Source organism: Ranitomeya imitator, chromosome 4 (genome assembly GCF_032444005.1).
Source record: "Ranitomeya imitator isolate aRanImi1 chromosome 4, aRanImi1.pri, whole genome shotgun sequence".
NCBI classification, from domain to species: domain Eukaryota; kingdom Metazoa; phylum Chordata; class Amphibia; order Anura; family Dendrobatidae; genus Ranitomeya; species Ranitomeya imitator.
The window spans coordinates 487,833,503-487,845,505 of record NC_091285.1 but is presented as its reverse complement, the minus strand read 5'-3'; the positions used below and the strand labels follow the sequence as shown (position 1 = coordinate 487,845,505).

Below are 12,003 nucleotides of genomic sequence, written 5' to 3'. Positions count from 1 at the left end.
TACGGTAATACAACATGACAAAGGGACAGAGGCAATGGGACACTTTTTAAACAAGTCCCAGAATTTATCAGAAAACAAAGTGAATTTTATCAAAGAGTGTGCTACTTTTATTCTTACTCACAATTTTTTTAAAAACGAGACGGACTACTACACCCAGCAATGGGGCACAGCCATGGGGACCAGATTCGCGCCCAGCTACGCAAACCTGTACATTGGTAGATGGGAAGAATTACATATCTACCTGGAAGGTGTGCTGCGCGCGGGTCTGGCCCTACGGCTGCGCTTTATAGACGATATTTTCTTTATTTGGGAAGGGAGGGAAGAGGATTTGAAAGATTTTTTAACGGATTTAAATAAAAATGAATTTTATCTACTATTTACTGCCCACACTAGCAAAGAAAGGGTACAATTTCTAGATCTTAACATCACAGTCAGCGAGGGTATACTACAGACATCTACATATACGAAACCAACAGACTCTAACAGCTTTATCTCCATGAGTAGTTGCCACCTGCCCAGATGGTTACTTAATGTTCCCCGCAGTCAACTCATACGTGCCAACCGCAACTGCACAAATAGTGCAGATTACGATAAGGAAGCAGATGCAATGATCCAAAAATTTCTGAATAAGGGATATGAGCAGGAATCATTGCTTATGACAAAAAGGGATGTGCAAAAAATACCCAGAATTAAACTTCTGGAAGAGAATGCTAAAATCAAAGATAAAGATAATATAACAAAAGATAGTTCCCCCTCCGACCTACAAGCTCCGTGAGCAATACCAATCATCACTCAGTACAATTCAAATGTCCATATACTGAGGAAAATTGTAAATAAACACTGGGGCCTTTTAAAGGATGATAAAGTAATAGGAGATATCCTACCAAATTATCCGCGCTTCGTTTTTAGGAAAGCGCGCAATCTAGGTGCCATCATTGCCCCTACGGTCCGTAACCCCAAATCCGCAGGCAACGAAAAGGGCCCCTTCAAACAAACAATCCAGGGCTTCTTTCCTTGCAAGAAATGCAGTATGTGCAAATCAATACAACCAACAAAGCAAAAATGTGTTATATCAAAGGTAGGCAAAGAAATCCGCATCACAGATTTCATAACATGTAGGACACAAGGAGTTATCTATGTTTTGGAATGCCCCTGTGGGAAACAGTATGTAGGGCGCACTAAACGTCCCCTATATATTAGGATCAATGAACACCTTAGGAACATACGTAACAAATATGACGCACACCCACTATCTAAGCATTTCCTCATTCACCATGAAGGATCTATACGGGGCATTAGTCATGGGAATTAAAGTAGTGCAACAGGACTGGCGTAATGGGGACTTTATCAAGCAAATGTCCCGGGAGGAAACCAGGCACATTTTCAAACTGGATACATTAAAGCCAAGGGGCCTGAATAATGAGGTGGAACTCTTTGCTTTTAATTGAACCTATGGGAAAGGAGACCATCGCTATAAAAAGCCAGCACACGCAGAGGGAGCCAACCCTGATGAAGGAAACCGAAGCTTTTCCGAAACGTGTTGGTTTTTGGCTCCCACAGCACAACGTAGCATCACCCAGGGCACCACGTGACTCATGAGCACGGGACGGCACTTGCATAAGCTGCCTGAGGACTGCTCAAGACAACGCTCAACTAAGCTAAGTAATACGCTTCTCCTCTGCTTTTATACTAACAAGTTGTGGACATCTTTAGTGCAATCTTCTACCTGATTCCTCCCTGCGGTAACTCACATGACAGGTACTGGACTTCCATTTGCTATACACCTGAAGCACTCACTGGAGACACGCATGTACACATATTATTTATGTCAGGTTGTGCACTGCCCGGGGTGGTAGTTCACTAGCCCCCCCTTATGCTATATAGCTTTATATATATAGGCATTTAACAGTACTGCAGAGCTCAGATTTTTTTCGATTGTGCTTTTAATATTACTACTATTTTATTCGTAGTGGCCCACTATTTTTATTTACATATTTTGATATATTACCTTTCTTTGTACTATTTCCCACTCTAGTCCCTGCATACGAGTAATCCCAGTTGTGTCACACACGCCCTAGACGGACTTCCCATTACTCTCTCTACTTACCAGGTAATCACCCACCGTTTATGCTTACTATAGCACCCTATTAGGCTAAGCGCAGGTACATATACTGTATAACACAGTTTTTTTGCTAGTTACTTCCCTCTTTCTCCTCTGTGTGGTGAGGAGCAGTACCCATAGCTACCGTTATCCATCCCACTAGCACCGCTAATATACTATTGTATCTTTAAAGATATCAACTAGACTACAATACAAACTGAAAAAACAATATCTCAGATGTGAGGGACTATACGGCTACTGATCTCATTAAACACACCGAATTTACAAAATAAATCCACAGATGGTAACTGAATCCCTTATATAATTAATAGTATCTCTGGGACACATAGATGCAATAGTGTCAAGCCCCATCTATAATGCAGATATGTTCAGCTAACATTAAGCATCTGGTCCTCTAATTATAGACTGACTCATTGCATAATAATGCATTTATCTATGGATATCTATACATCTAACACCTCTTAGTGGGAGACAAAAAACCCTAAGTAGCCATCCGATATGATAAATAAACTGAAACAATGCTTACAATGTGTGAGATGAGTGCCAAGTCCCTTGACCCCGATGCGCGTTTCGTCCACACTTCTTCAGGGGGCGTCAGGGTTGAGGGACTTGGCTTGGGTTTTTTGTCTCCCGCTAAGAGGTGTTAGATGTATAGATATCCATAGATAAATGCATTACTATGCAATGAGTCTATAATTAGAGGACCAGATGCTTATTGTTAGCTGAACATATCTGCATTATGGATGGGGCTTGACACCATTGTATCTATGTGTCTCAGAGATACTATTAATTATATAAGGGATTCAGTTACCATCTGTGGATTTATTTTGTGAATTCGGTGTGTTTAATGAGATCAGTAGCCGTATAGTCCATCACATCTGAGGTATTATTTTTTCAGTTTGTATTGTAGTCTAGTTGATATCTTTAATTATCTAATAAAAAATGATTTTATGATTAATTGGGGATATTGTGCTTTTTTCTGTTCACCTCTATGGGTATTTATGGTGTAACGGACGGAATTATATATTTACCGGTAGCTGCTGCATTTTCCACGCTAGGCTTCTACTCGAGTCATTAAGTTTTCCCAGTTTTTTTTAAGAAAATTAGGGGGGTCGGCTTATACTCGGGTCGGTTTATAATCGAGTATATATGGTAGTTATTCCAATACTTGGAAGAAACTTTAAGTTCAAACAAACTATCTAGTTTCCAGCATACAAGTTTATTTCTCCTGCATCTATGAAAGTTTGGCGCCCATGAGTAATAAGAATTCTTTGTACAGACAGTCGCACAAGACCAATTTGTAGAGTAAATAGTACGATGTATCTTCTAATTTATTATGGTAATGCGCAGAGCATAACGCACTTATTCATGTTTAGTATAAGGTTTAACAAACATCATGAAACAGAGAATGTCTGAAAATAATTTTGTATGCCAAATTTCACTAGATGTTAAATAATCTCATAATTTATCATGTTAATTGTGTTATTTGAATGTGATTTATTTAACGCAATATACTATTTAGTAAGACGAGAGCCGAGCTGTATATTCATGTTTATTTCCCACCTCTGTTGCTTTCCTTATGTAAGCCCTTCTAATAACCACTGCTAATTTGCTTTATTAAAATGTGGCAAGTTATGTGCTGTTACATGTATCAGACTCAGATATTTATGTCTATTTGAATTAGTATCTTGCTCGTTAGGTCTTGTTCATACATCCATACAAGATTCCACATAATTGCTGCAAGACCTAGATCTGTGGGATCTACATTCAGGTCATTTGAACTCCTAAGTGGTCTGAGTCTTTTGGATGTCAAAATGCAACTGCATTACAGCTGTTGGAATGAGGCCAAAGGCTGTGTCCATTTGCTCTATTTTGGCTTTGGTTTGTCAGTTTTATGTGCATGAAAGAAAAAAAGCACCACTTTTTTTATTGCACTGCTGGTTAGGAATAAGTAGTATGTATTCCGTGTGTAGCATGAAATACTTACCAGTGGCCATCTTCTGTAGTTTCCATCACTTCTTTGGATGTCTTTTGGACCATTTGTCCACAGTTGTGACCAGCCTGATTAGTCCAGTATTTGCTGAGCAGACCAGAAGTCACATCTCAAAGTAAAGGTACCGTCACACATAGCGACGCTGCAGCGATACCGACAACGATCCGGATCGCTGCAGCGTCGCTGTTTGGTCGCTGGAGAGCTGTCACACAGACCGCTCTCCAGCGACCAACGATACCGGTAACCAGGGTAAACATCGGGTAACTAAGCGCAGGGCCGCGCTTAGTAACCCGATGTTTACCCTGGTTACCATCCTAAAAAGTAAAAAAACAAACGCTACATACTTACCTTCCGCTGTCTGTCCTCGGCGCTCTGCTTCTCTGGTCTGGCTGTGAGCGCCGGGCAGCCAGAAAGCAGAGCGATGACGTCACCGCTCTGCTTTCCGGCTGACCGACGCTCACAGCCAGAGCAGGAGGAGAGCAGAGCACAGCGCTGGAGGACAGACAGCGGTAGGTAAGTATGTAGTGTTTGTTTTTTTACTTTTAGGATGGTAACCAGGGTAAACATCGGGTTACTAAGCGCGGCCCTGCGCTTAGTTACCCGATGTTTACCCTGGTTACCAGCGAAGACATCGCTGAATCGGTGTCACACACGCCGATTCAGCGATGTCTGCGGGGAGTCCAGCGACGAAATAAAGTTCTGGACTTTCTTCCCCGACCAGCGATCTCCCAGCAGGGGCCTGATCGCTGCTGCCTGTCACACTGGACGATATCGCTAGCAAGGACGCTGCAACGTCACGGATCGCTAGCGATATCGTCTAGTGTGACAGTACCTTAAGTCTATGAGACTCAGAACAACGCTCTCTTAGACTTCCATTAAAGGGAATACATCAGCAGGGTTTCACACCATAATCTTTTTATATATGGGTGTAGCTCTTTCACAGAAAACTCTAGCACTACCAGCACTGGCCAGTCCGTTCCTCTATTACTGAGATGTCAATGTATGATTATACAGTGGAGCAAAAAAGTATTTAGTCAGTCAGCAATAGTGCAAGTTCCACCACTTAAAAAGATGAGAGTCGTCTGTAATTTACATCATAGGTAGACCTCAACTATGGGAGACAAACTGAGAAAAAAAAATCCAGAAAATCACATTGTCTGTGTTTTTTAACATTTTATTTGCATATTATGGTGGAAAATAAGTATTTGGTCAGAAACAAAATTTCATCTCAATACTTTGTAATATATCCTTTGTTGGCAATGACAGAGGTCAAACGTTTTCTGTAAGTCTTCACAAGGTTGCCACACACTGTTGTTGATATGTTGGCCCATTCCTCCATCCAGATCTCCTCTAGAGCAGTGATGTTTTTGGCTTTTCGCTTGGCAACACGGACTTTCAACTCCCTCCAAAGGTTTTCTATAGGGTTGAGATCTGGAGACTGGCTAGGCCACTCCAGGACCTTGAAATGCTTCTTATGAAGCCACTCCTTCGTTGCCCTGGCGGTGTGCTTTGGATCATTGTCATGTTGAAAGACCCAGCCACGTTTCATCTTCAATGCCCTTGCTGATGGAAGGAGGTTTGCACTCAAAATCTCACGATACATGGCCCCATTCATTCTTTCATGTACCCGGATCAGTCGTCCTGGCCCCTTTGCAGAGAAACAGCCCCAAAGCATGATGTTTCCACCACCATTCTTTACAGTAGGTATGGTGTTTGATGGATGCAACTCAGTATTCTTTTTCCTCCAAACACGACAAGTTGTGTTTCTACCAAACAGTTCCAGTTTGGTTTCATCAGACCATAGGACATTCTCCCAAAACTCCTCTGGATCATCCAAATGCTCTCTAGCAAACTTCAGACGGGCCCGGACATGTACTGGCTTAAGCAGTGGGACACGTCTGGCACTGCAGGATCTGAGTCCATGGTGGCGTAGTGTGTTACTTATGGTAGGCCTTGTTACATTGGTCCCAGCTCTCTGCAGTTCATTAACTAGGTCCCCCCGCGTGGTTCTGGGATTTTTGCTCACCGTTCTTGTGATCATTCTGACCCCACGGGGTGGGATTTTGCGTGGAGCCCCAGATCGAGGGAGATTATCAGTGGTCTTGTATGTCTTCCATTTTCTAATTATTGCTCCCACTGTTGATTTCTTCACTCCAAGCTGGTTGGTTATTGCAGATTCAGTCTTCCCAGCCTGGTGCAGGGCTACAATTTTTGTTTCTGGTGTCCTTTGACAGCTCTTTGGTCTTCACCATAGTGGAGTTTGGAGTCAGACTGTTTGAGGGTGTGCACAGGTGTCTTTTTGTACTGATAACAAGTTTAAACAGGTGCCATTACTACAGGTAATGAGTGGAGGAAAGAGGAGACTCTTAAAGAAGAAGTTACAGGTCTGTGAGAGCCAGAAATCTTGATTGTTTGTTTCTGACCAAATACTTATTTTCCACCATAATATGCAAAAAAAATGATAAAAAAAACAGACAATGTGATTTTCTGGATTTTTTTTTCTCAGTTTGTCTCCCATAGTTGAGGTCTACCTATGATGTAAATTACAGACGCCTCTCATCTTTTTAAGTGGTGGAACTTGCACTATTGCTGACTGACTAAATACTTTTTTGCCCCACTGTATAAGCAAATGAGTCTAAAGAGTTTTTTATAGCTCTGAAACTTTTGTCACTCCAGCTCTATTCCACACCCAGGGCCGCCACCTTGTGCTGTTTGATTGACAACTCATTTCCCTGAAGTATAGAGACTGTCAGTCAAGCAGGAGAATGCAGTTCTGTTTTTCTACACATAGAATATACATTACTGATACCTATCTGGTGCTGAAATAATAAAAGCAGCGGAATGGTACTTTAAGCTTCCTATTCTTAGAGCTTCATATGTGCAATTATAACAATAGATACATTAGAATAGTGTTTGAGATGTATAGTATTTCTAGCCCATGCTGATTCAATTCTCTAAGAAAAGCTATGTACAGTACAGCTGAACGTTGCTCCTGTCATGTCAACCGTTATTCTTTCTTAACGTGCAGTTATTTACTTACCTATTCATGATGAGCGAACGTGCTTGGATAACGTGTTCTCGGGTGTTATCCCAGTATCTTGGGCTTGCTCAAATCATATGATCGAGTCCCTACAGCTGCATGTTTTGGAGCTGTTAGATGGAAACCACACATGCTGGGATTGCCTAACAAATAGGCAATCCTCTTATTTTTTGCAGCTGTCTAACAGCCGTGGGGACGTGAACATATTATTCGAGCACGCCAAAGATAGTGGAATAACACCCAAGCATGCTCGAATAACATTTTATCCAAGCATGTTCGCTCATCACTATTACTTATCATTAATGTACCCTTTTTTGGTGCCATATTAAGGCACCTATTGAGGTGCATGGGACCTTCCTGTAGCTCTATATGTTTCTGTAGGAATCCCAAAGGTTAGATCCATCCATATACATATAAAGCTGATATTATGGTCAAACTATACCCCATGTGCTCCACAGTTTCTTTCCATCTGAAATAGTTAATGGAATAATGAAAACCATATAATTTTGGCATAATTGCTTACAGAAGTTCATTAAACTCTTGTGAAAACTGTGATGAAGTCTATGCTGTTGCTTTTGAAATATGACTTTAATAGCTTTGAATAACTTTCCTCCTTTATTTTTCTTTACTGAACTTTGGGCAATATGATGTTTTTATGAAATACAATTAATGATCATATGTAGTGGAAAATATATTTCTCCCAATAGGAACGAGGTTAATTTACATACAAATTAAATATGAAATAAACTTTGGAGAAGTAGAAAGTAATACAGAAAAGCAATATAACTGTGCAGTACGGCGCAATAAACAAAATTAATTATGTTAAATAACGTGCTGAAAAGGTTACATTGCATTAAAGAATGGATACCAAGTGTAATTTTAAGGATGTATGGTAAAATGGAAAATTCAGTCTTGCGAGTGTTAAAGCGTACGCTATCTTTCACTAGTACATCGCTACCCAATTGAGTATAGTGATGCAATAATATATAATTGTATTATTTTAGAAAAATCAAACAAAAATTTACATGTTGAAAATAAGAACTCACCCAGGTTGCACAAGTAATCTGTGATGCCCTGTTCACTCGACCACTCGAATATTTATTTTTGTCTGTTTTGTTTTACGAACAGAAAAATTGATCCATTGCATCTATTATCCAAATGGAAGCAGAGGGGCCTCATTAATTATTATGAGATTCTTCTGGGTTATAAATTTTCATAATGGTTAAAAAATGCTACATGCAGGACTTTTTTTTTCCCTTTTTTCCCTCTGTTACTGCTTCCATAATGATCAAATAGACCACTTATTCAATTTGTCTGTCCCTGAAACAAACATGGACATGTGAACAAAGGCAAAAAGCTTCAGGACTTGGGTTTATCCTCTGGTAATTACCGGTAATTATCCAAACAATTTTACAAATGGCCCTGCACTTTCTGGAGCTAGCCCTATTCTCTTTACATGAAGTGCCAAGTGACAGCATTTGCCAGGTCTATAGATTACTGTGTTTGCCCAAACTGTAAAAGATAGAATTATACCATATTTTAGGGTTCTATTTCAAACAATCCTTCAAGTATTCGATTGTATGTAATTTAGTTCTGTAAAAAAAAAGTTGCTAACAGTTTTATTGAAAAGTGTTATGCTGTATGGATGTAAACTAGCCAAAATATTCCAAAAAACATAAACATGACATACATTGCTCCAATAAAAGTTTATGGACCTGATAGACATGCTCATTAGGAAATTTTCCTGGCATATATGCCACATGCTTGAAGGTAGCCTATTTTTTCTGTACACTTAGGTAAACCAAAATGAATTAAAACTTTACAGCTTATAGTTATTACATTATAGGTTCAGTATAAACTACTGTTAATGGCACAATTGTACAGTTGTGGCTAAAAGTTTTCAGACTCACAAATTTTGGGAGAATTTCCTCTTGGAGGACGTTTAGATACAATCCTTCATTTGTGGCACTGTAGTTAGGCCAAATTGTGAATGAGCCCTCTGCCTGGATGAAAAGCAACTCCACACATGAATAGGCTCTGGATGCTTTACTGATGGCATGACACAAGGCTCATGGTAGAGCTCATTTTTATGCTCTGGGCAATCATTTGTTTAGATATCCCAAACTCTCTGAAGAGGGCTTGTTTAACGAAAATAACTTTACAGCAGTCCTCTTCTGTCCAATCAGTGTACTTTCTGCAGAATGCCAGTGTGTCCTTTGTTTTTGTTATAGAAAAGTGGCTTCTTTGCTGCCTTTCTTGACACCAAAAGCCTTTGCTACCATGAGTCCTGTTTCATGGCAGCAGTAAAGCATACTGAGACCAGCTTCTCCCGATGATCTAGGAGCAACTTGGTGATGAACAAGGCAAAAGTGGCTTGGTGACCAAAAGATTGAAATTTGGGGTTCATGGTTTGGAAACGCTCCAGATTTCAATTCCATTGAGAAGCTGTGGTCAATCCTCAAGAAGTGAACCATCATATAGACATTGTTATAAACTCCAAACACTGATTAGGCAAGAATGGATGTCATCAGTCAAGTTTTAGCCAAGGAGCTGATATTCAGCTGCCAGGACAAATTGCTGAAGTCTTGAAAAAACAAGGGTCAACATTGTAAATATTAAGTCTTTAGTTACATACACTTGATGAATTTGTTGAAAAAATGTAAAAATGTATGGAATGCTTATAATTGTTCCATAGAAGATCTGAAAGATCTAAACACACCAAAGCAGAAAAATGTGGAAACCAAAATGTGTCTCATTCTCAAACCTTTTGGCCATGACTGTACTGCTAGAGAATTGGTATGGTAAAGGCAAGGAAGTTTAATTAGTCATGGCATATGGGTACAAGAACCGATCACTATGAATAGTGCCACAATTAATTAAGAAATGCATGTACATATTTTTAGATTATTAAATTGTTACATAAACTTGTATATTAAGTCCAGACCTCTTTCTTCTAGAAACAGTACCACACCTGTCCACAGGTTGTGTATGGTTCCACACCATTCACTTCTATAGAGCTGAGCACTGGTACCAAACATAAACTATGGGCAGATGTGGCACTCTTTACTGAAGAAAGCAGCCATGTTTTTTTCCTGAACTGGACAGCTTGGTAAAGCCAGTTTCTTCTTGCCACGACATGCTTTTTTCTCCCAACAAATGTTATTGATCATTTTCTATTTGTTTGTTAGGAGCAGCAGAAAAAAGTTCCAAACATGGAGCAGAAGACAAAACTCAGCACATTATTATGGCGATGAAAGAAAGAATGAAAATCAGAGAAAGAAACAGACCAGAAGTTTTTGAGGTTATCCAGGAGCTTTTCCAAATATCGAAAGAAGACTTTGTACATCATACAAAATCAGCCAAACAGAATGTTCTAGATGGAACATCCAAGTGGTCTGCTAAAATTAACATCACAGGTAACGAGCAGTGTAATCTGTGTCAGAGCACATACAAAAAGTGATCAACCATCTTCTATCTGTAGAATAGTATACACTTATATTGTTTTACTGTACAATGCTTTTAATTTGGTTTATTGGTAGAAAATGGCCCTCTTTAGACCTCACATGTTTATTACATTCGATGTACACCCTGCTAAAATTTCTAAATGTACTCATAAGGACCCATTGTCAGATGTTGGCCGATATTCACTGAAAAAAACAAGTTTTTAACTATATAGTAAAGCGTAGTGCCTAAACAGTAGCATACATCACAACTTTGTGGTAGAAGTATATATTACGTCATACTCTCAATGTCTATGGTTTTATGTAAAAAGGTAAAAAAAAAATCTGGTCTTTAGAGGGTGTTAAAATTAAGTACAAAAAGGAATAAATACTTAACAGCTCTCCTAAAGTGTAATGTAGCCATGGGATCTTTCAATCGAGGTAGGGATGCACGTAACAAAAAAATCTCAGCTGCAGGATGCATGAGACACAAGAGCAATAGAAAAAATCCAGCAATCCTAGAAGATAAAAATATTGTATTTAAAACGTCACATTTGATTAAACTTAATTAAATTCATTTTGAAAGGGAATAGAACAAGGAATATAAAAAATTTGAGAAAGGATGACACAATTCGAACCAGCATGGTACTTACGCATATCGTATATGAGTTAGAATCACGGGACATAAAAAAATTAGAGAAAGGAGGACACATTTCCAACCAGCATGGCTCTTACTCATATATGATATGAATAAGAATATGCTGGTTCGAAATGCATTATCCTTTCTCTAATTTTTATGTCCCATAGTTCTTACTCCTATACGATATGCGTAAGATCCATACTGGTTCGAAATGCGTCATCCTTTTGCACATTTTTATGTTATTTTCCCTATTCCCTTTCAATATGTTTTTAATTGAGTTTCATAAAATGTGAAGGTTTAAATACAATAATTTTTCTTTTGGGATTACTGGATTGTTCCTCTTGCTTTTAAAATTTGGTAGATACAACCTCAGATGAGCAGCGATACATGACAAATTACATTGTGCTGTTTATTTAAAAAATGCTAGGCCAAAATGTAGACGTGGGAGAAGAATTAAATATACCTATGAATCAGCATCATGTAGAACCACCTTTATTGGCAAAAGATTGTTTCGTATATGACTTTATCAGACTTTCACATCCGAAGGAATTTTGGCCCTCTATTCTCAATATATCTGAAATCTTCAGCTTGCCGCAATGTTTGGGCTGGTGTCGCACATCTTTTTGATGCAGGGTTCTGAGCTAGAGGTGGATCCAGCGAAAAATAAGAAGTATAAGTCCTCCCTTCCCCACTTCTATTGAATCAAGAGATTAAGTGAGAAATATTCTCTGGATTTCTTTAATCTTGGAAATCAGTAGTGGTCTTAAA

General features: G+C 39.2%; 1 protein-coding gene across 1 annotated transcript in view; it reads left to right on the top strand.

The window, feature by feature from the left end:
* UNC13C (unc-13 homolog C) overlaps window positions 1-12,003 on the top strand; it is a 1,145,854-nt gene that overhangs the window by 367,667 nt on the left and 766,184 nt on the right. Inside the window, exon 10 of the mRNA XM_069765967.1 lies at window positions 10,344-10,571. Within this exon, the coding sequence (XP_069622068.1) occupies window positions 10,344-10,571 (228 nt within the window). The remainder of the gene's footprint in view (window positions 1-10,343; window positions 10,572-12,003) is intronic.